Here is a 27224-nt window from a genome sequence, read left to right as displayed (position 1 = left end):
CTTTTTATGATTTACATAAATGATCTGGTTGATGGTACTGACAGCAGCATTAGACTGTTTGCCGACGATGCTGTAGTCTACAAGAAAGTAGTATCACATGAAAGTTGTGAACAAATCAATGGGGATTTGCAGAAAATAAATGTGTGATGTAATGACTGGCAGTTATCTTTCAATATTAGTAAGTGTAATATACTGCGTATAACAAAGCAAAAATCCCCATTAATGTATGAGTACAAAATAAATACCCAGTCTTTGGAAGCTGTAATGTCCGTCAAGTATCTAGGTGTGAGTATTCGAAATGATCTCGAATGGAATGATCAGATTACACAAGTAAAGGGCAAGGCAAACTCTAGATTGCGATTTACTGGTAGAATCCTGAAGCGATGCAGAGGGAGAAGGGGGAAAGGGGGGGGGGGGGTGCGCAATGATAGTTTAGACAAATGTGGGTGATAATGGCTGTGTCCCTTATGCCTCTGGAACATAACTGTCGTTATAGTAGAGCTACTTATTTCTTACTACACATTTTGAGAAGTCTGATTCATATATGTTGAAAAAGTGATACCTTACAGTTAAAACAACAGCAAATTCAATTACATACGAGGGGAGGTCGAAAAATTTCTAGCCTAATAAATAAAGAATGACAGAAATTTTGTAAGACCAATTTATTTTTCAATATAATACCTGTGTGCACTAATACACTTGCGGGCATGCTTGGATAATTTCTGCAGGTCTTCGATTTCAAGTCCAACCAAGTGTTCACAGCATCAATCACTGCGTCATCATTGTCAAATCGTCATCCTTTGAGATCTCTTTTTCTTTTAGGTTTGGGAAAAGAAAAAAGTCTGGTGGAGCCAAATCTGGAGAATACAGCAGATAATGTAGCAATTCAAATCTGCAGTCATGTGGTTTCCAGTATTGCGAGGGCTTTGTGCACCAGTGCACTGTCCTGATGCGAAAGAACTCCATGTGCCAATTTTCTGCGCCTTTTTTCTTTATCTCTTCTCTCAAACGGTGCAGGAGAGTGCAATAGTATGATGCACTGATAGTTACCATTTCTGCATCCCAGAAGGCCAATGCCATCACCTTACCAGATGATATTTGCACCTGGAAATTTTTTTGGGGGTAGGGGATGAAAGATATTTCCATTGTTGTGTCTGTTGTTTTGTCTCAGGATTGAAGTGGTGAACCCACATTTTGTCCAGTCTCACATAACTTTCAAGAAAACCATCTTCATCCACTTCAAATTGACAGACAATTTCTTCACAACACTGTACACACTCTTGTCTCTGATCTTCATTCAAGTCTTTTGGGACCCACCGAGATGAAACTTTCCACATTCCCAAAATATCCACAACAATGTCAAGAGGACACCCATAGGAGATTCCAAATGTGCTTTCAATGTGCTGCAATGTTGTTTGATGATCCTGCACAATCGTATCGTGGATTACAGTCACTATTTCATCAGTGGCAACAATTACAGGCCTTCCACTCCTTAGCACATCTTCCACACTCGTTCTTCCATGTTTGAAGTCAGACACCCAGTTTTTCCCTGTTGCACGAGACGGAGCACTGTCCTTAAGTGCATTCCGCATGTTCTCTGCAATTTCCTTCAGCATCATTCCCTTCAAATGAAGGCATTCAATGGCAGCACGGTTCTCGATTCCCTTGATATTGGGCATTTTGCTTACACTATGGTGTACAGCACATCCTAGCAATAAAACTAACAAAGCTGGAGCCATGAAATTTGACTTGCATACCCACAAAGGGGCACCATAAAAGTAGGTGGTGCTGTTTGTAAGAGACATTATGGTAACTGAAAGCCTGGCAGATTAAAACTGTGTGCCCGACTGAGACTCGAACTCGGGACCTTTGCCTTTTGCGGGCAAGTGCTCTACCATCTGAGCTACCGAAGCACGACTCACACCCGGTCCTCACAGCTTTACTTCTGCCAGTATCTCGTCTCCTACCTTCCAAACTTTACAGAAGCTCTCCTGCGAACTTTGCAGAACTAGCACTCCTGAAAGAAAGGATACTGCGGAGACATGGCTTAGCCACAGCTTAGGTAGCTCAGATGGTGGAGCACTTGCCCGCAAAAGGCAAAGGTCCCGAGTTCGAGTCTCCGTCGGGCACACAGTTCTGATCTGCCAGAGTGAAAATCTCATTATGGTAACTATATTAGGCTAGAAACTTTTTGACCACCCCTCGTATAATGTTCCCTCCCTCCCTCCCTTTCTTTCTTTCAGGAATAATGACAAAAGATTATCTGTGCTTGTTTTCCTAACACTTAGTTAGTATCCCACTAAAACAAAAATGGTATTCTTCACTCTCCTGACACTGAACATAGCTTCAACGTAGAAAAAGAGAAAATTCTGACTATTGTTCCAGATCTTATAGTGCAATGTGCATTGAAACTTAATGGTGATTCTTAACATTGAACTTTTTACATGAAGGAAAACTTCTCTTAATTTTCTTCTACATTTAGATCAAGTTACTAATCCTAGCACCACACTGAATGTTTGTCACGATATTACTTTATGTTCATACAGTTAGGTTCAGGTTAACCTTCTGTAAAATACATAATATGTGATTATATGTTACAAGTTAAAACTGGTTTAACTTGTCATTAATAATGTATGCTGTATATACACTACACAGATTTAAGAGAAGTTGTTCTCAAATACATATGCCTCCCAGTTCAAGCATGGCTGTAACAAATCATTGTAAAATTAAGATATTACATCTGCAATATTCTTCTCGTGCAGTTTACTACTTTACCTGCACCGAGCAAATTCAAACGAATAAAGCCCATGTTGTAAAAAAACATAGGTGCCATGGGCAACATGATATTTTGCATAATGATGCAATATAACAATTAAAATCCAAGCAGTGTTTTGGAAGCAGCAGAAAATTTGGAGTTTGGATACTGATTGTACTGACTCAATACAGATATGAAATTATTAATAACTGCAAGTTATTAATTTGCATATAAAGTAGTGACGGTGATGGGATGATTACATTTTTCGTCTTCTTGATTATAATAACCCTTATTTCTTTACAAAACAAAATAAAGAAAAGGTATCAAATATGATAATACCAAGTTGACTAAATACTAAAACTATAGGTCTGGTTATTTCTATGAGTTAACAGAGCAACACAAGTGCATGAAAAATATGGTATAAATCCTTTAAATAGTTTTGGTTACATCAATTTATTTTGGAGGCTATGCATAGCATTGGGTGATATCTCAAACATAGTGAGAGTGTCCTAATCAAAATTTTTGAAGTCTGAGTCAAACATTTTTCGGCCTATTAAACTGATTTTCAACTCGCATGTTCAAAGGCAAAGTTGTTTGTACTTCACATTAAACTGTCTGTCATATCCCCTCACAACTGACACAGTAAGTTGTCTTTTAGTTCAGAGGAATGCAAGGACATATTTCCACCTGAAAGAGGACCTTTCCTAGTGGAGCTATGTTTCACTTTTTTTTTTTTAAACATCACACAGTATCAGTAGTAAATTTAGCATCTTTTAGTAATTATGAATGAGCCTAGTACACTCTAGCCATATTAACAACACATGCATATGCGTGTGTGTCTCCCCCCCCCCCCCCCCCCCCCCCCCGTGCAAGTCCACACACACACACACACACACACACACACACACACACACACACACACACGTAGAGGGAGATGTGAGTTCACCTTGCATGCTTTAGCGTACAGTAAACAGAAAAAGCCCTTTTCGAATGTTACTACATATTTACTGCAGGAGAGATGACAGTACAATATATGCAAAATATACTTTTATAAATCTGAAAATGGTTGAAGTGTTAAATAGATAACACCCAACACATTTCAAAAGTCAATGGACTATATCTATTGTCAACTGAAATGGCAACAATTATAAAAATATGAATAAAAATTAAAGAATAAATATATGAAGCAACATAATAATGCATAAAATCATTAATTATTGTGCAGTCACATAATTTATGATTTCATTTTTTCCTTATTAACAATAGCTTTTTACATAATCAATACAAATCACAGCTATCTACAATGCATATACCATAACATTCCATTCAGTAACACCATTACAAAAAGAACAAAGTCCAAGAATTCAAAACTTACACTTCTAAAATTGGACAAGAATTATATTTATTTAATGGTTATTTCTATACGTCATAATGAAAGACATTCATGTAAAGACAACATCAATTTTAAGCTGTTACATCTTCTGAGAGCAGCTTTATGCAACACAGTCATATGTGTGTCCCCAACAATGTTAGTGAATAGAACAAAGATGTTAGTAGAATTTGCTGGAAAGTGCCAAAGATATAAAAGGCACTGCAGTTAAATCAAAAGAAAGTTCCACTGCAGACTGTGAACAGAACTGGACCACCTGAACAACAAGAAGCACCATTCTCTGGGTGAAATAGCACACAAAGTAGAAAAACAGACTGTTGTAAGATACACAATCACATGCAATATTGGAGAGAAAGTAGTTGTAAAGATGAATGACAAAAGAAAATTAGTGGGAAATAAAAACCACTGAAGCTGATCATGCTCTAATGCTAACTTGTAACACACCAGTTTGCACATCGTATATCACAGAAGTTAATTTCTTAGCAATACTGTCACACAGCACCTTTTTCATTTATAGAGCTACTTCACGGAAAACTTAGCTTTTAATGTCTTTTTATGCTTTAAAATCACACTGAAGTTGCCAATTAAACCCATTTCTTTATCTTCTTCTACTATAGTAGTTTACTCTTAAAATTTCCATTGCTCTCTCTTGCTTTCCACTACACTCAGACACTATCTATCCCATTTCTAACCAATATAACTTTATGAGCATATAAGAAATATTACGCTGCAGGAAAAGAACACACACAGCACCCAGTTTATTTAGTGCATGCTGCTTCTGTAAACAGTTGTCAGACGCTACAAGAGTACAAGATAAATAAATACTGAAGGCATTCTTTAGTTTCGCTGCACCACAGTTGTAATAATAGTTTAATTCTATATGGTACCCTCCCCATTTACAATCATTTAATTTCAAAACTTACCTATAATTTTTACATGTGTTCAAGTAGCTGATATTCATATTAGGTTTCTATACCATGTTTTACAATGTTTTAATCAATATAAATTTACAAAATTTCCACACTTTGTATAAGCTGCAAAAATAACATTTTGAGGTGTACACATCATCTACAAATGAAACTGGAACTCACAATATATAAGGTGTACGTTAGAAGTATTGACCCTGGCTGTTGAGAAACTTGTCCCACTGTGACACAAAGCTGTGAAAGGCTGTCACATAAAATTCTCGGGGCTGCGTTGTTAACCAGTTCCACAAGTACAGCTGGACGTTGTCATCCGAGGTGAATCATTTGCTGCTCAGAGCCTTTTTAAGGGGTCCAATAATGACGTAATCACAGGGAGAGAGGTCCGGACTGATGGAAGGTGGCTGAGAACATCCCATTTGAATTTCTGCAGGAGTGCTGCCACTGTGTTGGCCGTATGAGGCTTTGCATTGTCGTGGAGCAGAATGACCCAACGAGTGAGATTGCCTGGTAGTTTCAATTAGTTCACTTGGCGAAGGGTGGCCAAGGTTAGCAAGTAATGCTGGGCATTCACTGTTGACCTGCGCTGCAGGAAGTGAATCAGAAGGAGGCCGTCTTGGTCCCCTTAAAAAGGCTCTGAGGGGCAAACGATTCACGTCAGATGATGCGTTTCACGTCGGACAACGATGTCCAGCTGTACATGCGGAACTGGTTAACATTGCACCCCCAGGAATTTTATGAGACAGCCATTCACTGCCTTGTGTCACAGTGGGACAAGTGTCTCAACAGCCAGGGTCAATACTACTGGCATACAGGTACTGGTTTCTGTAATTATGCCTCTGGCTCATTTCTTTTTGAATACACCTTATAAAACTAGGTAATAACTGTCAATCTGTTATCAAAGGGTATGTATGATGTCACATAGAAGAACTGCAGCTGTAGGCTTCTTAGGTGTTATCTGTGAAACTGTACTTACTAAATATCTGATAGGTTACCACCTGTGATAACAGTGTTGTGGTAATCAAATTTAACAAAAAGAAAGGAATGTAGTTTAGGGTGTAGTGTCCCACTGCTGTTGAGGTCATTAGAAACAGGGCACAAGCTCACATTGGACAAGGATGGAGCAGGAAATTGGCCATGACTTCACAGAACGAACCATCCCCTTAAAATTTAACAGTTGAACCAAAGGCTCATATGTGCAATTTAGTGTGGACTGTACGATTCTGTAGAGACAAGATGCAGTGAAAGATAAGCTCCTGAGTCTATGAATTTTCACCTGTCACTTCAGGTTTCTTAACATAGAGCACATTACAACAATCCGACAAATTCTAGACATAGAAATAATTGAGATATGAAAAACTGGATGTTGTACAACTAGATTATCACAAATACAAAACTAGCTACAAGCACTGACATTCACAAAGTGCTAAGAAAAATCATCAGATGTACCAGTTAGACATGTGAAAACCTCGATCTACCTCACTAAAAAGGAGGAGATCTATGGTTACTACACATAGTCACTTCCAATTACTAGCTACAATCACATGTGCAGACACTAATCTATATGCGGTAACATAGTTGTTTTCTTTTTTAGTTAAACACTTCGTTTTATGATTTAATAAACTGGAGCTATATATGGCAAAAACATCTTAATGAACAACACCTACAAACATGCACTAAGAATTATTTAACACTGTCTGTTAGAAGTTAGGAATGTTACAGACTGCTGCCAGTATTGAAGACAAGAGAAAAAATACTAGCTCATTTAGACAAAGATGGAAAAGCAAATCATCCATAGCCTTTTTGAAGGAACATATTGCCATTTAAATCATGGTACTCAAATGAGAATATGGAACTGTTTCTGCTGAATATGTATCCAGTGTTGTGATCACTGTACTTTATTCAGTTCATATTGTTTGATATGTCACTGTGTGCATTTAAAACTAAACAGCAGCAGGAGAAAGTAGTGGTTCTCCAACTGAAAGTGAGTGTGATAATTCGCTTTGTTGGCGATGTAGTAGGCACCCCAACAATGAACTGTGAAATAAAAACAGAATGAACTTGCAGTTCCTTATAAGGATGTTATACAGAACATCCGACATTCACAGCCAAAGAACTATATGAACATTTAATATGCAGTACAGCTTTGACTTCACCAGTAACTGATTTTTGAAGGGTATAACATTGCTGTGTGCCTCTGAAATCCAGCAAATTTTTTCTGAATAGATGTTCAGATGAGTACATTTCATGATCCTAATTTGTACATTTCAAAAGGCTCATTTCCATGAATAACAATGTACAAAATACTGTCTGATGGACAATCTGAAATGCACTTGTAGTTATCTTCATAAATATAACTTCATAAGCATGCTTATTTATGTGCAGCTTTCACTCATTAAATGATAGTACTTGTATTATGACCAATAAACATTGCTATGTCTAAAGACTTTCTGAAGTGCTACTTTGAGTGGAAATGTATGAAAATAACAACAACTGGAGGATCTTTTTAAAGACAAACTTTTCCTCAGATACCACATTTCTCAATAAATAAGTCATAATTAGTACAACTGCATTATCACACTTAACTTATAATAATGTGACCTATTGTGATAATTAAATGGTTAAAAAGTATGCAATGCTAATTCTACATTATTTCTAGTAATCTTATTAAAACATACTGTGTTGTGGAACAGGAGAGAGAGAGAGAGAGAGAGAGAGAGAGAGAGAGAGAGAGAGAGAGAGAGAGAGAGAGAGAGAGACCGACCCCTACAGCTGCAGCAAACAACTTACCATAAAGGAGCATTGTAGAAGTGGGGAGCAAGGGACACAAGGGTCTCAGACAATAAAATTGCAAGAAAAAAAAGAAAGAATAATGAGGACCATTATTCTTTTTAATTTAGTAACAGCTATTGTGAGCAGAAAATTTTTACTTTAGTGGGACTAGAAGGCCATGCTATGATCATGAGATAGTACACAGGACAACCTGTTACTGTAAGTAATAAAAGGCAGCAGAATAGCTGTTCCCGAGACAATATCTAATGTGCAGCAGATAGAGTGTCTGGGAACATACAGATCAATTGTAATCAAAGTGACCTTGTTATCTGTGGCAAATTCTTTGGGAACTATAAGTAGTAACAGCCCACAATGAGGATGATGGAGGAATTTCTGGTTATATTAACTTCAATTGATATGTTGTCAACAACTATTATCTCAATGTTTGCAAAATATGTGAGTAATAATAATTCACATAATAGTAGCCAAACAGAGTGGTACTGTACACAATCACAGTGATCTGATTGCTGAAACTTGCGTATCCAGTAGCCATTTATTAGTTTGGACCATGTTGGGAGCAAAATTTGTTTTGTAAATGGGAATACGCATTACATTTCTTTGTCAGTGAAATTAGTTTTATGGACTATGTAGAACTGGATGCTGATTAATTTCTCTGAGCAAAACCATAGTTACAGTACATAAGTTTATGGCACTTGCGTATTTGAGATTTTGCATCTGCCACTGTCCATTTAATAAGCAAAAAACCACAATTTATTAATGACTTTAGCAACCTGCTACCAATTTGAAGGTAACAAATGAGTCATGAATGTGACTAAGGAGGATATACTGAGTGAAATGTTGATTTACATGGACTCTTGGAGGAAATTACAGATGCCAAGAGCGTGTACCTGCATTACGGGGCCACATGGGAACAGCCATTGGTTACAAGTTTGGTCTTGGAAAAGTAATTAAGAGATGAGGTACTGTTGCAGGGTCTGAACAAAAGAAATAAGAAAAATAATATCACATTTACATGATTAAAAATAGTACACTGAAATAATCTCAGTGCATATTGTTAGTAACACACAAAACTGGGTGTCAGTGGGAACCTCACGCAGCTACATGGAAGTGTTCTGAAATAATGTAGGAAGAACTTCAGTTAAAAAGATATGAATTTGTCTAGCCATCTCCAATGAAATCACACACAAAAGAACAAATTTTGTTTTATTTTCAGGAATGGTTAATATTCTGACTTAGCAAACACATGCAGGTAGTACGATCCTATAGCAATGTATCTGGATCCTAGTGGTAAACTTTTTAATGACAATTACTGCCACCATCTGCAACCTGTGAATTTAGTTATGTGCCCATTTAAGCATGTTCAGCACATTACTTGAGATTCAAAAGTACATTTCATTTCCTTAGTCTCAAGTGATGGCTCACAACTACATCTGGTTCACAACTGCAACTTATCTGGAAACTTTTCATAAGCAAATATACAGTCACCATTAGTAACAGAATGTGCTACAAGTGTGTACTTTATAAAAGAAATCAATCTGCAATCTGTTACATTACAGGATCTTGCACTTTTTATATTTTCACCCATGAATGATAGTGCTGTGATATCATTATTACTTTAAGGTATCATTAAGCTTTTTTTAAAAAATAATCAACAGCAGCTTAATTTGAAACGGAAACTTTTTCACATAATATTCTTAATATACTGACTAACTTTTCATTCAGATTGTTCAGTGTGCTTACAGTCAACTGTGATGGGCACAAAATATTCTTTCTATCTTCCATACATTCATCACTTTAGAATGTTGCACATGTGTTATCAAGAACAGATTACAATCAGACTGTACATTATCCTCTAATTGCAAATAAAATTTTATTTTGGGCTTATTTAATGTACAAATAAGATAATACAGTTAACATACACATTTCTGAAACAATGAATGCCTGTCATCAAAACTCATTAGCTACTGACAGATCCTAATCTCCATCATGAAAAAAATGAGCATAATAAGCACCAACCCGGTTAACTATTCAGATAAAAATTGTATACAGGAATCTCACTTGTCACAATGCTGATCCTGCATCCTGGACAAGTTCTACATTCAATTCTTTAATTCCATGTGTGGAATGAGGCCTTTCTCTACAAACATTAAGTTCATTCATCTTTCATGTATGACCATGGAGATGCTCCTGTCTTTACTTTGTTACTATAACCCAGTTCCAAATTTACAGCAAATATGAGAACGAAGATTTGGTTAACACAGATCAACGTGTTTGAAAACACCCAGTTTTATGTCACACATTACATATTTATTTGCCTCATTAAAGATCATGCTGAAATGTGGGTAGGTGAAATATGCTGGATTCTCACCTGCCAAGACTTTCATCCGCTGAAGAGTCATCATAATCCATCAGATGCAACAGAAGCTCTTGGCTGCGTGAGTCAAACACGATGCTCTGGGGGTGCAAGCAGGCTCACAAACATCAAAGCAGTAATGCCACACACAGTAAATACGCAGTATACTCATAAAGCAAAAACAAAAAGTATTCATTAACCTCATATGCTAAAAACCACCTAATCTTTGGGATGACGACATACTTTAAATACAATGAAGAGTTTTAGAACAGTTCATGCATGTTTCAGGAAATTAAATGTGAAATTGCAGTTTCGGGGACATGACAGCTGTGTTTATACTAAATTTGGGATATTAGAGGATTATTTGTAACAACTATTTAAACTGAATCCAAGGGCAGTTAAAATAGATTTAGATGCCTCTTCAAAACATCTATAAAGAATATAGACTGTGTCACCTTGTACTCTTAAGCATAGTATAGTGAGCACATGAATTGTAATATTATCTGCTGTGATTTACAACCAAGTTAATCCCATTCTAACTGACAAATCTTAGTGCATTAAACTCTTACTTCAGAAAATAAAGCATTCCTAATCTACTAAATTGCATAATTCGCACAATAAAGGGCAGCTATCAAACAAAATGGAGTAAAATATATGCATATAAAATCTAAACTATGAAAATTTACATCGGCTCTGAAAATGTGGTTTTTTAGTTTCAGTATTAATGGCAGTCTTCACTGAGGGGAACATGTACTACAAAATATGAATCACTTACTACAAAAAAATCTTCAATTTGACTGTAAAATATCACTGTAGGTCCTTATACAATTAACTTTGCCATACTTCAAAGCACTTAACAAGGACCAACAACATTAAACCTATTTTTAAATTAATTTGATAACAACAAAGCTAAAATAGCTCACTGTAAGTTATTAACTGCATGACACCCATTACAGATAAAGACTGAAGTAGTTTGGTCTGCATGCAATGATATCTAATTTTCAAACAAGCAAAGTGAGTAACACACAAAAAGATATCAAATTAAATTTTGGCTTCAAACTACAACTGGAAATAAATGTGTGGCTGTCTTCCCTTCAGTGAATTGTTTTGGGGAAAGTATTGGTGAGTTTACTTCAGAGATTATGAAATAAATTACTATTTCAATTTTGAAAGTCCTTACTCTTAGAGAGTACCCAAGAAACTGCTGCCCACAACACCCTAGCCATAAATCATAAAATAATTTAACTATCTAACAAATTCTATTTACCTTATCCAAGCTTTTAAAGGAAATTTTCTTAGTTATACCCAGAAACTGGCTCTGACATTGTGGAAATGTAAAATACTGTGCTTCCAAAATAGGTCCTGGGGATGGGAGGGAGTGGAGATGACGTCCTGGGGAACAGAGAGAGAGAGAGAGAGAGAGAGAGAGAGAGAGAGAGGGAGAGGGAGAGAGAGCGGGGGGGGGGGGGGGGGGGGGAGGGGGAGGGATAGGGGATGCTGACAGACAGTCAAGGGCAGCAAGGAATGAGAGTGAAGATACTGTATGTAAGAAAATGAAGGGGGGTGAAAGTTTCTTAAGGTAACCCAGACCTCTCTGTTAGGAATTCAACTCAAACAACTCAACTCAATCCATTGCTTTGTTACATATTTCCATTTGTCTTACCTTTCTTTTAGCTCCTGACAAAGAAATCACCGAATACAAAAGCTTGAAATTATAATCATCAAGTACTGTACATTTAAGTTTGGCCGATACCAACAGTTCCTGTTTACCTGATTCACAAGTACCTGGTATATTTCTCCCTATTTATGTTTTCTAACACAATTTTAAAAAATAAATTTTAATTCAGTTTTCCAACACAGTGATAGTCAAAATGATGGCCAATACTTGCAGCATGCAGTAAGTATTTTTCTATTTTTTAGTACATGCAGCAGTCTGTTTCGTTTAGTTTTATACTTGCATATTTTTAACTAAAAGCAGAAGTACGAAACAAATATCTTGGTGGTATTTGTGGAAAGCACATGAAGAATCAAGATTTACTACAGATCAATTATAACAGTACTGAATAATTTTAATGTATTAGGCTTTTCATTTAAATATCCCTCTTCTTCATGAAGATCAAACTTGGACCATAAATGCCTAGATATACAGAATTCCAGGTTTAGAAATGGACTCTAGCACTGGATTTGAGTTGTGTTCTCTAGAGGTATAATAAGCCCATGAAACAGACTTTCAGTGGGCTACTGTTTGAATTTCTCAGGACTGTTGTGGATTGGTTTGTTCTCTATTGAAACTGACAGGATCATTGTGCCCATAACTTGGTGGACAAAGAATCATAGTTACAGAGCAAATGAAAATGTGAGAAAGTAGCAAAATGAAGGCAGGTAAGGGTTTAATGTCCTTTAGATCACTAGGTCATCAGAGACAGGAACAACTAGTATGTTATAAGCACAAATAAAACAGTAATGCTTTCCCAATTTCAAGCTTAGGCTTAACAATTCCATTTAACATTTAATATTAAGGCACCAGAAAGTAACTTATCTCCTGCTATTGGTAGTAAGTGCACTTAGCTAACACCATGAAAGAGTTGCAAATCGTGTAATCATCGTTTAGCTAAAACCAATTCTGTTGAAAGTACTTGTCTTTAACCTTAATATTTAGGCTTTTCCTTCACATCATTAGTGCTAAATACAGTAATGAATTACAACCTCTTGTGCATTTTTCAAAGCAATGTAGATTAAAACAGATATTGTATCACTAAGGACAATTTATTTGTTTTATTTTATGGCCAAAACAGTTTCTCAGTGTCTATATTCAAAAATGGGAGGTAAACTACATTCAACACAACAGCAGGTCTTTGACAATGTAAATATTTTTCAGTTGGCAAGGAAAGTAGTACTTCTATTACATTCTGAAGGGATTGTACCCCTTCAGAGTATCTACACTACAGAGAACTGCCACTATGTATACATAACAGACTCTCTGCCATGTCTCATTAACAGAGATCATCATTATCACCCTAGGGTTGAAACAAGAACCAAGGGTTGTGGACACAGACTTGCATTGATCTGTGACCATGAGAGTTGGCAGCCTAGTCTGATGCTGTAGCCTAGAGTGCACACAATGAGAATCTAGTAAGGGCAGTTGACCCCACCCTCTACGGAAAAAAAAATTCACAAACTGAACTTCGATCCAGTAAAGCCAGACAGACAAGACACAATAATTCAGTAGCAGTCTGAAGAAAGCAGAACATGTAATGGACATTGACTAATAGCAAGTGTTCTCAGAGAGCTATTTGTGGTGAAATTTCCTCCTCCACTTGTAGGCCAGACCTCAGGTATGGGTACGCTGTTAAGAGCAGCTCAGTAAATTTACAGCCCAGTACATTCCAGTGTTTCCCTAATCTCTGTCTGAAGCTTTTTTATGTTTTTCCAAAGCTTCACAGTCTCATCACCAAAAATTACTTTTCTCACAATAATAAATCTATCGCTGAATTATTTTAACTTGCAACAGAGGTGCAAGTTTTATCCACCAATGTTACAATTCCCAACCTTTTAGCACACCAAATCATACAAAAAACAATACATTTTGGAGATATTTATGATGCAGTGCAGATCAATAATTTTAGCTACCTGGGATCTACTTTAGAAAAAAAAGAGATAAAATTAAACGTTGAATTTAATAAAGGAATTATTAATAGTCAGAAGGTCACTGGGATCCTAAGCTCATTTTTATGAAGCATGACTGTGATTAACACAACTAAAAGAATCATATTCAAGTTGATATTATAGAATGTAATCTTGTGACGACAACAAACAAGAAATATGTCAATAAACTGACAGTATTAGCAGTGGGTACTTTTGGAGATCAGCAAGAATTCGATCAGAACAAAAAGTAAGGAACAATGTAGTGTTAAGAGAACGTAACTGAAACAAGGTGCATGTGACTTGCTGGATAGAAGGATGCAGTGGTATGGCACATATAAGAACAATGGAAGAAAATGAAAGAAGGAGAAGAGGATGACCTATGACTACCTAGCTCCAAAATATACAGTTGATAATGAGAAGACACGGTGCAGAAGATGAGGATACACACTATTGAAATACATGGAAGAACATCATGAAGGGACAGTGTTGAATACTTGTGCACTAATACGTTAAACTTTCTGAGCTACTGTTATGTTGAAGAAAGAACCTTAGTACTGAGGAAACCTCATTTAACAATAGTAATAAATTGAACTGCATATTTTTATAGTATGCATGTATAAAAATGAAAGCTGCCAAATATGGCACATAAACTTTGCAAACACGTAAATCTGTATGGTGCTCGCTTGGTTTGCTTCCATCAGCTACTTACAGGAGGGGTATGTGACATTACAAAACTGTATTTCTGATGGTACAACAGAGAACTAACAATGTTTATTTTAATCTCATTGTGAGCTAAAGTCAAAGTATATCTCTGGATGCTTCTTTATTCTTATACGTCATTAAGTTGTTGTCTGTGTGTGTTCCTTGTTTGGCTCAGCATTGTGAGAGTTCTTTTAATGTTGGGTCAAGTAGAGTATTTAAATCAAAATACAACATTTCTGTGATCCCAATGTGATTTGATCATACAGCTAAGCAGTTAGCGTCAAATGGTTTAGTCTAACATTTACACCACTAATTAAAAGTGTGTCTAAGGTGCCACAAATTGTAGAGTTTGAAGGAAATGCTACCCACTGCCCTACCTAGTCTCCACACTATCATCAAGATCACAATGCTACAACAGGTGAAATAGTCTATGGGCAACCAATCAGTTTGCTCAGTGAAATCTTCAACAATACGTCTAACAATTTTATCCAATTGTGTTGACAGATTAATCTACTTTGGCTCATCAAAGTAGGTGTTTGTAGTTCACAAAGCTCAACTGATGGATTACATCAACACCCAAGTATTTGACTGCTACAGGTAGGAATGGAAGCCATTAACAACTTTCTGCAGCCTCAACAGCTCATAAGTTGCTACTGTTTCTCAGCCTTGCTAACTAGTATTGTCACTTCATATGCAACCATATACTTCTGGTTGCTCCACTGAAAGACTTCTTAGCAGATTCACTGAAACCAAGAGAAATTACAATGGGCCACCAAACCAGACATTGCCTTTAACAATGTGAAAACAGCCAGCACAGAGGTCACACATTTAATACACCCTGTTCTCTAAGCAGCACTCGCTTTGATGACTGATGTGTCTGCAACCGCAATAGATGCTGCATGTCAACAACAGATAAAAGAACAATGGCATCCCTTGGTATTATTCAGTCAATAGCTGTCTCCTAAGACCCGTGTGTGGCTTATGCTTCTACAAAGAAATTCTATCGTATGCTTGATGGTTACACCATTCACCAATTACATGTCCGTAATTACACGCTAACTCGACTAAGAAATACTCACCTTGGCACAGCAAGATGATTATGGTGTGGCTGAATATAGATACAAATGGTAACACTTTTGTACATCAGTGTATGGGCAATAAACATAATCATATCATCAGCCATAGCACTAGACACACCCAGGCTCATTGCACAGACGATCACTGATGCTGTCACTGTAGCAGTGATGGGCAAAACACAGGAAACTCTTGAGATGAAAGTGAGCAAGATCTCAGAAAGAAACTGAGGATAGGAAATGACTGCTTGAAAAGAAGCTGGTTGTGAAATATGACAAGCTTGAACAAACCAGAGATGCTATGAGTTCGGACTGTTCAGGATTCCTGAAAATCAACAGATAGAATACTAACGAATTATGGCTCAGTCCTGCCCAAGAGAAGCTATGTTTGCAAATGACACTGAATGACATAGACATAATTCATTGAGTAGGGTGTAAGTTGCAAAGATCTCCAAAACCTAGACCGATAATACTGAAGTTTGCATTGTACAGGAAAAGAACTGGAATTTTCAGAGCGAAGAAGAAACTTGCAAAGTCAGGTCTGACAATACATGAGATCTCACTTCTGAAAGACTAAAGATTTTGAACAGTGTGAACTCTAGATTTGGGCTACAAAATGTGTGTACAAATGAAGAGTGAATAATGGTGAAGGCCGAAAATGGGAAAAGATTACCCTGCAATGGGTTGAACTTAAATGCCTGTGCTTTAGGAGCTACAAGGGTGTAAACTCTTGCTGCCTCTAGTTTGTGTGTTTATTTCTGTGACTATTTTGTAACAAACAATTTATTTTTTACAATACTTTCCTTAAAATAGTTTTATGTTATTATCATTTGTTTGTTTAGGTTTACTTTTAACACCAGTTATAAATATTCTGTTCAACTCTCATACTTTCAATACCAATATAATATGTTGTTTTCATTATTACTTGAATATTCTCGCAGGGCACTTATTGAGACAAATAATTTACTGCCTTGCTTCTATTTTTGTTTAGCTATTTATCATCACATTACAGTTGTTACTAATAATTAGAAGGTTTCATAATACACATTGATTTTATTCTGTTTATATTACTGCCAGTACTGTTGAGCACAGATTATTGTAGTTCTGTTTAGTAAATTCCTTCTCCTGTCTCCAGTCAGCTGTTGAATGACTGGCTGGCCTTGAAAACAATTCCTTCCTTCTCCTTGAAGATACCTGCCACTCTACAGTTCCAGGAACCCTGCTCCCTTACCTCCTAAGAGCGCTGCTCCAGAATGCATTGTTTCCTCACCTCACTAATCCAGTGTCGCCAATGTCCATTAATGGTATCCTTGCAAACTTTGCGCCCAAATGCACATTGCACATGCCAGCGTCCAATCTCTGACAGCTCACCCTGATGAGTACTGTCATATATTTCATGAGATAAACTTCCATGAAATACATCTGTCGGAGACCTGACTCAATCCCAGTATTCCCACAAGTTCAGTAAATCTAGATGGCTATATCTTTTTAAGACACAACAGATGTAACTGACAAGAGGGTGGAGTAGGGGTGTAGATATGCTCTGATTTTGTCACTTTCTGTGCTACACACATCCAACAATAATGAAGATAAACAAGTGTAATATATCTTCATACAGATCAAATCCCTTAACAGAAAGTGCTTGATACGTGTCCTCTATAAACCTCCTAAAGTAGGCAAGTTTGCCTGCTTCAAAACTGCTCTTTCAAGTCTCAAATTGATGTACGAGCATATAATGTGACACTAATATAAATTTTCTAGACAATAGTCCATCTAGCATAAAATTTAAGTGGATGCTTTTTTTTTCCTTCAAATATGTTGCCTACTTGAGCTTGCTCCTACCCATCATATGAACAGTTGTCACACTATCAGATATATTTGCAATGAAATCCCCAACCAGAGTAATTCATCCTTCTAAAATATCTGTACCTGGAATGTCTGCCCACGACATAATTTTCCATGGCATACTTGCAAGAAGGTCCCAGAAAGAAACCGCAACTGACTACATACTGAGACTTTGTACACATTAGTTTATCTGAACTTGCAACTGAGGCACAAAAAAATAACTTGGTGGATGTCTTGTATTCCTTTCTCAGACATAAAACATTTCATGGGTTTACTAACAAACTTATTCAAATATATGACAAACATGCCCCCCTTTAAGACCAGAAAAGTAAGAAGGAAACCTGCACATTCGCTAACTGAAGAACTAAAACAGCTCATCAATCTCAGAGAGGCTGCACATCGGACATACAAACAGCAGTGCCCCACATGTGAAAATCATATTACTTATGAGCAGAAGTGGAACAGAGTCAATCAAGCTGCACAAAATGGAAAACTCAGGAATGCCCTTACATTAGCCGACAGCAGAAACAGACCAATTATCGAATGGAAAAACCTGTGTTGTCTTGGTACAGCCACAGTAAAGGCTGCAGCCAATCCTGTCGTACCAGGTGATGTGATGAACTGAACTGGTACTTCACATTACCTATCACCAAAACTGAACCACAAATGAAACAGACTCATTAATTACTTCATGGGGGTAAATGACTGTAGCCACGATAGATTCTATCTAAAGCATGTTACTTGCAAAACTGTCAAAAAAGCCATCAGCATCTATTGGACATGACGGCGTCACAGTCCTAACGATGAAGCTTATTACTGCCCACTATAAACAGATAACTTCAACCACTCCTTAGTTACAATTGTTTTCCCTGAGGCCTGGAAACAGGGACTAGTTAAGCCATTACCTAAAATGAATGTTGCTACACCACCCTCTGGTTACTGACCAATGACATTCTTCCTGCATTGTCCAAAGCCTTAAAATATACAGTCCACAACAAGCTAAAGAAGTACAAACAACCTACTACACAAATACCAATCAGGCTTAAGTAAACATCACATCACAACATATGCCTTAATAAAGGTAACAGACGACCTGAAGCTTGAAATGGATCCACAAGAGGCAACTATTATGTTTTTCCTAGATTTCAGCAAAGCCATTGACACTGTCTACTATGACATTTTACTCGTCAAACTTAGCAGCCCAAAATTACTTATCAGGTGCAGTGCAATGATTTCGCTCACACCTGACGTTTCACCAGCACTGCATCATGTCCTGCATCATAAAGTCACAATGGAGGCAGGCAGTATCAGGCAGCCCCCTGGGTATGGTATTAGGTCCTACACACTTTTCACTGTATTAGGTTGGGGCATAAATTCACAGCATTGCTGTTTTGCATGTTGCTATTCCATTTGTTATGAGTTTATTTACTGACTGTCATTTTTTAAATCTGTAGTTCACTGTTGCTATTGGAGTTACATATTGTCATTTGGAGATAGTGAGTGGAACTGTGGGTCTAGAAAATGGAGTGCCAAGTGGAGAAATCAGGACACTTCTGACATATTCTTCTGTTTGAGTGACAGCAAGAAACATTAGTGCCGTCTATGGGGATGATGCCATTGGACACAGCATGGCAAGAAAATGACATCAGTGACTCTCCACATTCAGGAAGACTTTTGGGGTTTGATGAAGATCATTCACACACATTAATCCACAATGACCCACATCAGTGTTTTCGAGAACTGGCAAATGTAATGAACTGTAGTCATTCCACAATCTTGTGACATTTCCATGTAATAATGGGGATGGTTCAAAAATTGGGTGTACATGCATGACATGCTCCAAGCCAAAATCAGTAAAACCAGCAGGTTGCCATATGTGCATCTCTGCTTGTTCGTCATCAACTGGCTCATGAACTTCAACCATTCTTATCCTGTATTGTTACTGGTGACAAGAAATGCGAGTCTTTACACTAAAGTAAGGAAAAGGGAAGAATGGGTGAGCCCAAACACAGCAGCATTTCCATGTACAAAGACTTGCGTGCATCCACAAAAGATAATGTTATGCATCTGGGGGAACAGCGATGGTGTGGTATGCAACGAATTGCTTCACTATTGACATTTATTCTTAACAGCCGAGGCATCCTGCGGAAAAAATCCTAAAATGACAATCAGTAAGGCTGCATGACGTGACACTTCTCTATGATAATACCTAACAGCCACCCCACATCCTGCTAGACTGAGCAAAAAACATTAAACAGGAGTTGGGTTAGGAATTCATTCTGCAACCACCTCACTCACCTGATCTTGTGCCCTCAAATTTTCACCTTTTCCGTTCTCTAACAAAAACCTTCAAGCAACTACCTTTCCGGACGGAAATGTGGTCTGAACATGGCTTGCCAAGTTCTTCACCTAAAAACCATGTGGTTTCTACAGTCATGGAATCGACAACTTACCCCAGTGTTGGTCAGTTGTTAATAGTGAAGGAGAATTTATTACTGATGACTAAAGTCTACATTATATGTACCTGTTGTGTTTATTAATGTTACGAAAAAAATGCTACAAACTTATGCACCAATTCAATACATAAATGATGTGTCATTGGTCTTGTCCTACTGCAAATGCCACATGTACGCTGATTACCTCCAGTTGTATATTAACATAAGTGCGAAACCTACACACTTGAAGACAGCTACCGAGACTCTCAATACCATCCTGTGTGCACTATCAAAATGGGTACCCAATTAAAATTCAAGTGGTACTGGTTGGTCATTCTAGGCTTGTTAGCCTGAAATATCAGGAATCCCCACCATCTTTAACCCTAAATGGGACAACTATCAACTTCTCTCATTCAGCAAAGAGTCTAGGAATAGTAACAGATGAAAATTTAAATTGGACTGAGCATGTAACTGTAAAGTGCAGGAAGGCATCACCATCTCTCCACGTCCTACAAAAATATAAAAAGCTCTTCCCTCTTGATCTGAAAACAAAACTTACACGAACACTTCCAATTATTGATTACAGCAATGTTATCCTGCAAAGCCCTTCTCAGCAAAGTTCATGGCACCAAGATTTTGTTATGAATACCTGTGTTTATTATATATGTGATGTTTGACTCTTTGATCACATTTCACCATCTACGCACAGCTATTCTGGCTGTGTGCAGCCAAGTGCAGATATTTTCATACCCTGTCTTCTGCACAGTCTTACCAATGAACAGAATCCCTTGTATCTTTCCTCGACCATAAAGCTCATCTGAACAACATGGCAGAAACACCTGTCCCCATCAGAGCAAAATCCGTTTTGTCCCAGTCCACTGATCAGCTGTCTTCTCAAAGTTCTTCTCAGTAGCAGGAACCAAATTTTGGAACAACCTCCCACATTATATTACAGAACTAAGTAACACCTCCAGTTTCAGAAGACAGGTAATGACATATCTACTAAAATAACAATAATATTACCATTGCCCCTGTACGCACTCATTACCCTTGTACATGCCTCTTCCCAACCTGATCTCCTCATTTTCCAATATTCTTAGCTGATGTAGTCTCCTTGAATTTCCTTTTTCCAGAACTTGCTATACAAGAAACATCTATTCTGTACACCTATAAATTCTTCTTATATCTGCCACTATCATCATCATCATCATCATCATCATTGTTATTATTATTATTATTATTACTGTTGTTATTAGTGGCTGCAGTGTAGTAGTACTAGTGTTGTCAGTATTAACTTTGTTAGTTCATAGACAGTATAATTTACTCACACCACCATTTCAGACACTCAGATCATTTTAATACTAGTTGTCATATTGAAATTTATTTTCTTACATAACTGTGACGTAATGGACACTGTATATGTGAAACCGTGGTCTGATGTGAGAGAGGGCCTGATGGTCCTAATCAGATGAGTTTAGATAAATAAATGTAGCTCTTGGCACATTGGGCCCACGCAACCTACAATTTGAAAATGTACACATTAACTGTTGGAACTTTACCATCATCTGAAGGACAAACTTATTCTCTAACCACCATATGTCACTGCAGTCTGTGAGCATCTCTGCTAAAATATAATAATGTATTTCTATATTATTAAAAACAAATTTTATTACATATGGTGTAGTGAACACACCCTCTGGCAGCTGCAGGATGTGACATCATACGATGGGTGCAGTAAGGGGATGCAAGAGAGAGGAGTGATTATTTTGTGTTTGGTGGCAATGAGGGCCACATCTGTTGGATAAGATCATACCTATGAGTTGAATAATAAATAGGTTCAGTGTGCATGGCACTTTTATTTCAACCAATCACAACTATTCTACAATTATTTAACAGTTCTATATTTTTTAAAACTGTGCCGTTAGCACTAGTAACAAAGAGGGTTGGGGGTGGGGCGGCTAGAGGGCAGGAGATGAAGAGTTATAAAGTCTATTTTATGAGTCGCAAGCCAGTGTGTATCTCTGGATGAACTTTATTCTTACAGAGCATTAAGTTGTTATGTTCCATGGTTAGCACAACATTGTTCATGGTCTCATGAGTGTCTTATTAACATTGAAAAATAAATTATTTATTCTAAAACATTACACAATATTCACTCCAGATCTGTTTTATATTTTGCAAAATGAAGTTTGTGGTGGTGGCCTGATCAGTAGCGTAGCCCAAGGTAGGACTGGATGAAAGAAACAAACCAGGTAGATGCCATACTGATTTAAGTGTTTGTCAGTACTAAAGAGCTGTATTTAGTGGTTTCCCTATCCATACTTTTATATTAAAAAATATGCATTTTAATTGATACATTGCACTGAATACCTCTCCAAAGTACGTCATGTTTTGTACAATTTTTTAATGTAAGAGTTTGGGAAACATGAAGTCCACAGATTTTACTACAAAGAAGTTAACAGGAAATAGGGTGTTTTGGTTTGACATAACATCTAGGGCATCAGTTCCTTGTGCAGTAAACGGTCATTCTAAATTTACACATAAACCTCAGACTTATGAAAAAAGTCAATATTCAATTTAAACATTAGATAATTGTTAGGTACTAATATTAGCAAACTACTGTTTTACGAATCTCGCATTACCCGTCACATTATCATTTACGCAATATTTTCTCATACCTAACCATCTCATTTGTCAATAAAATTACTGGTAATGTAACATTTTGCTTTTGAGCCTCATTATGTATTTATACTGAATTTCATTTGATTAATCTTTTGAGGAACCATGTGAACTAAATCATGAGATTAAATCTTGTACAGTCAAAAAACTCAAGTAGGTGTTCAAGGATTAAAACAATGATACTGCATTTTCAAGTTCTGTCTGTGTGTGTGTGTGTGTGTGTGTGTGTGTGTGTGAGAGAGAGAGAGAGAGAGAGAGAGAGAGAGAGAGAGAGAGAGAGAGAGGGAGGAGGAGGAGGAGGAGGAGAAGAAGAAGAAGAAGAAGAAGAAGAAGACTGTCATTAACACAGCAGCACTGTGAACTACTTGTCTTTGAACTTCAATTGAAAAGATGGACTCTGTTTCTACTGACAAAGTACGACACACAGCTGAAGAGATGCCACACTGCTTGAGAGATGGCAGCAATGCCTATTCTTTCCACACAACGAAGAAAATATAATGAGGTCCAATTTAGATATTAGGTTTGCTGAATGCCAACAATGCTAAAGAAACTGCATCTACTGTATGACAAAAAATACTGAACAGTTGATTCCTCTGAGAAGAACCCCTGCATCCATGTGCACTGTAAGTAGTCTCACCTTGTCTTCACGGCCTCTAGGGCAGTGATTAGTTTCTAGATTCTTCCATTAATACTGGTTCTTTAAGATTCATAAGTAAGTTTCACAAGGTAATTTGCATCTATCTTCAAGTGTTTGCCAATTCAAGTTTCTCACGATTTTTGTGATGCACTCCCATTAGTCATACAAGCCTTTGACCACTCCTCACACATACCAAAAGAATTGACAGCAAGACTCCTTTAGTTATAAACAGTAACATCTTTAATACGAATAATAGATTAAAATGGTATACAGTATGCTGGATTTTGAATAAATGTCATTCTTAATTTTCCAGCCTGATTTAATCTTGTTTGTTAGTTTCTGTTGATGGAGATCTGATTTTTAAGTGGCACCGTGAAAAGAAGGGAGTCAATAAAGCCATTTGTGCCAAGTAGTCTACAAAAAAATTATGGAACATTACAATGTAGCCAAACCATTAATGCCAGTAAGACAGATGATTAAGATTTGCAGAATATCCAGATCAGAGATGGGTATGAGAGTTGCCCACCTGGTGGCTTATGGGCACTATAGGCAGATAGGATGCCATGAGAGCACAATGTACACGTAGCTTGTCAACAGGAGAAAATTTCCAGTGATTGCAGCTATCCTGCTTGTTGCAGGCGAGAAACACTTACCGATTTAGGCAAGTAGTTTGAGTCTACTCAGTTTCAAATTGTTTTAACACATTTTTAATTTCATAGTCTCAAATATAATACATACACAACATAGTAAGCAAAGAACACAAGCTGTTTGCTAAATGTCTATTAACGTATTTCTAATTTTATGCAGAAGTGTGAAGTTCACTGTAAGGCTAATACTTGTGACTTCTTCCTTTTTTTCTCCTTTTTTGGTAACATCTCTATGTTTGAAGTAAAACTACTGGTCACTGAAGGGACCGCTCCAATAAGATGAACATCAGTCAGACCATTCCTAACTATTATTTCGTTATAGTAAGTATTGACTTAGTTAATTATTGGAAAAAAAAAGGTTTGAAGCAAATCAGTGATTCCAATCATACAGCAGATTTGAGATGCTATTCTAAACAATGGATGGAACTACTGATAAGGAAAATCTTTGTGCAAGATTCAAAAATTTTCTACAGTGAGAAACTTCTCTCTCATATACAATCAGACTAAGTCTATGAGCTCAAAGAGAAATCAGGAGGCATCTTCTCAATTTTCATTGCAAAAGGAGTTGTAAGGATTTTAAAATCATATTCAAAACAATTTAAATCAGTAGATGTATTGTCAACAAGCTCTCTCAGAACCTTAAGCAAACATTTCGAAGGATTTGTTACTGTGCTGATTTTCTCCTTGACCTGATGATAAAGATGATGATGGTAGGGGTAGGGGTGGTGACACACAAACTTTTTCAAAGTTGTTTTACTCACATCAGTAATTTTCTCTAGAACCATGAAACAATTTCAAATACTTTGGTTAATTAGTTTATGTTTGACTGCTGTGCTCAAAACATTCAGATGCTTGGTCAGGTAAATTGTAAAGGTAGGTAAGATCTAATAACTACTGTGAGTCATCGAACTATTTTACTATCTTTCTATTTAATACCCTTGAATTCCACCGCATATTTACGTACATGGAAAAAAAAAATGTGTACTTTATCTACACTATCTACAAAAATAAGGCACATTGCCATATTCATAGCAGAGCTCTGCCAGAAAAGATGTGAACTGTGGTTGCCCCAAATCATGCAGCGTGAGTATATCAACTGCATTTTTCAACTACGTCCATGACGCCATTAATTTTGGACATTTTGCCAGCAGATTAATGTGATACAGAACACAGTGGATTGCTGGTATTTACTGTTGGATACTAACTTGTTAAAAATTTTCAGCAAAGCGACGACAGCAGACTTGCAACCAATGACTGCTGGAGCTTGATCCTTTGCAATTGATGAAAGTTTTTTAACAGGAGTCATGTTTGATGATCATGTTTTCTAATTACGAAAATCTGTCATCAGTTGTAATCGTGCCATGCACTGGGACCAAATCAAAGAATTGTCCCATCTTGTTCAACTCAGTGTCATCACCAATCAGAAATAAGGCAGTGTTGTTTGAGGCTTTCCCGACGGACATGTTGTATATATGGTTCTCGGGCGAGACGTCGGATGTCATAGTGAAAACTCCACAATATTTCGTCTCGCCCGAGAACCATATATACAGAAATAAGGCAAGTTGACTTTGGACAAAAGAACTGATGCTACTAAAAGAGGGGGGCAGAAAAAATTTGTTTTCCTCATATTTTAGCTGTGCTTCCACATCGTTTGCCATTTCTTTACTGTATCTGCAAATCAATCTCCTTGAAAGAGGAAGTATTTTGAATTGTTGCAGCAGTCACAAAGCATTTTTTCACAGATTCTCCATCAATGTATGCTTTTGCAATTTTAAGAGCTACATGATAAGTTCAGCTTCACTGCAACATCATTATGCATTGCACGATATTCTTCATATAAATACATGACAAGGTGAAACTAAAATTGAGGGCAAAAGCATAACACATTATCAACAAAAGTAATAATTTCAAAACATGACATACCTACTTGGATCAACAGTGTAAATTTCTATCTGCCATTTTCCAACTGAAAATGCCTCTTCACATTATATTTCTTTGACACTGAGAACATTGAAGGCTACTCTATGTTGCAGTTTTGTTTTTGCCACTGTGTGTTGAAGAGTAAAGGATTAATTAGGTTTTTGCTTTGAGGAACTCAACTTCTTTTCAGCCATTTTCTCCTCAGTAGTTCTGTCTTATTACCACAAACTAGCCACCACCACACACAATACTAACAAGAAGATTAAAGTTAAAGCAATTACAGCACTTGGTCACATTTTTTAAAAGTCTTCTGACCAGGTTTCGACAATTCTACGAGTGCCTTCATCAGAAATTAAATATTCAAATTGGCATGTCACGTATAACGTAAATATCAAGCGATAAAGGCTTCAGTCACAAGTTGGACACCACAGTGGTGTACTGTGTCCAGCACCCGCAATGCTGAAGGTGATGCCGAGGCTTATTCTTGACTCATGAAATTGCTTTAAATTTAATTTGTAAATGGTGGCTGACTATGCAGCCATGTTTAAAACTAACAACAAGAGGTCAACATGCCACATTACTGAGGTATCTCTGAAAGGCAAATACTTCAGGGATACAGGGAGAGGGGAAAGGGTTATTAGTCTCAGGGGACTGTTAATTTTACACCACTCAACAGTGCAGCTCTTGACATGTTAAAGATGATGTCCCTACACGTGTTGCAAACTGTGTGGTCATTTCACATTGTTTTCATTCTTAGTTCAATTATTGACATAGCACTGTCAAAGTACTGGTTTACACAGCTTTGGTCTTAAAAAAAATACAGCACAAAATAGCTACAAATAACGATTTTCCCATATATCTCAGAGCTACTGCTTTGGCATATTACACTTTTCTTAACCCTCTCTCCGTATTTTGTAGTTTCCATATCTGTGGTTTACTTGGCAAATCATAAGTAGAATTTTTGCCACTAGAAATCTCAAAATTAAATTTGGCATTTATCTTTCATTTTGCAGCTTGAACTAGATTTGTGTCAAATTGAAATAAATATAATAACAACAGCAACACTGGGGAGTTCCAACTATAATGATCATAAATAGAATATATTAGCTAGAATATGAAAAACGTGTTGGTACACACTGCTTTGTTGTTGGGTTGGATTAATAGGGTTAAAGGGACCAAACTACCAATGTCATCAGTCCCTCCATTCAAGCCAGAAGGAGTCCTCAGAGAGTAAGGCCATACAAGATAAATCCTGATGAACCTGATTGTAACAGGGAATGAATAAAACCACGAGATAGATGTGAGTACAAGTGAGAGGTGGGTAAGACAATAAAGATGGTTGAGTTCCTCCACTCAGAAAGCAGCTTGAGGCCCCTCGGACATGTCATGTAACGGAAGATGCACCCTCTTCCTCTTATGGGTGTTTC

The 27224-nt window shown here is 37.1% G+C and overlaps 1 protein-coding gene across 2 annotated transcripts in view; it reads right to left on the bottom strand.

Annotated features, from left to right (window-relative positions):
• The window catches only part of LOC124721308 (extended synaptotagmin-2-B), a 192070-nt gene that overhangs the window by 84950 nt on the left and 79896 nt on the right, over positions 1–27224 (bottom strand). The window contains exon 9 of one of the 2 annotated variants that reach the window (XM_047246220.1): positions 10230–10315. The exons of the other annotated variant lie outside the window; for it this stretch is intronic. Within the exon in view, the coding sequence (XP_047102176.1) occupies positions 10230–10315 (86 nt within the window). The remainder of the gene's footprint in view (positions 1–10229; positions 10316–27224) is intronic. 2 annotated transcript variants of the gene reach the window in all.

This window comes from Schistocerca piceifrons, chromosome X (assembly GCF_021461385.2).
Source record: "Schistocerca piceifrons isolate TAMUIC-IGC-003096 chromosome X, iqSchPice1.1, whole genome shotgun sequence".
NCBI classification, from domain to species: Eukaryota; Metazoa; Arthropoda; class Insecta; order Orthoptera; family Acrididae; genus Schistocerca; species Schistocerca piceifrons.
The sequence above is the reverse complement of the archived record's forward strand: the minus strand, read 5'-3'. Positions and strand labels throughout refer to the sequence as shown.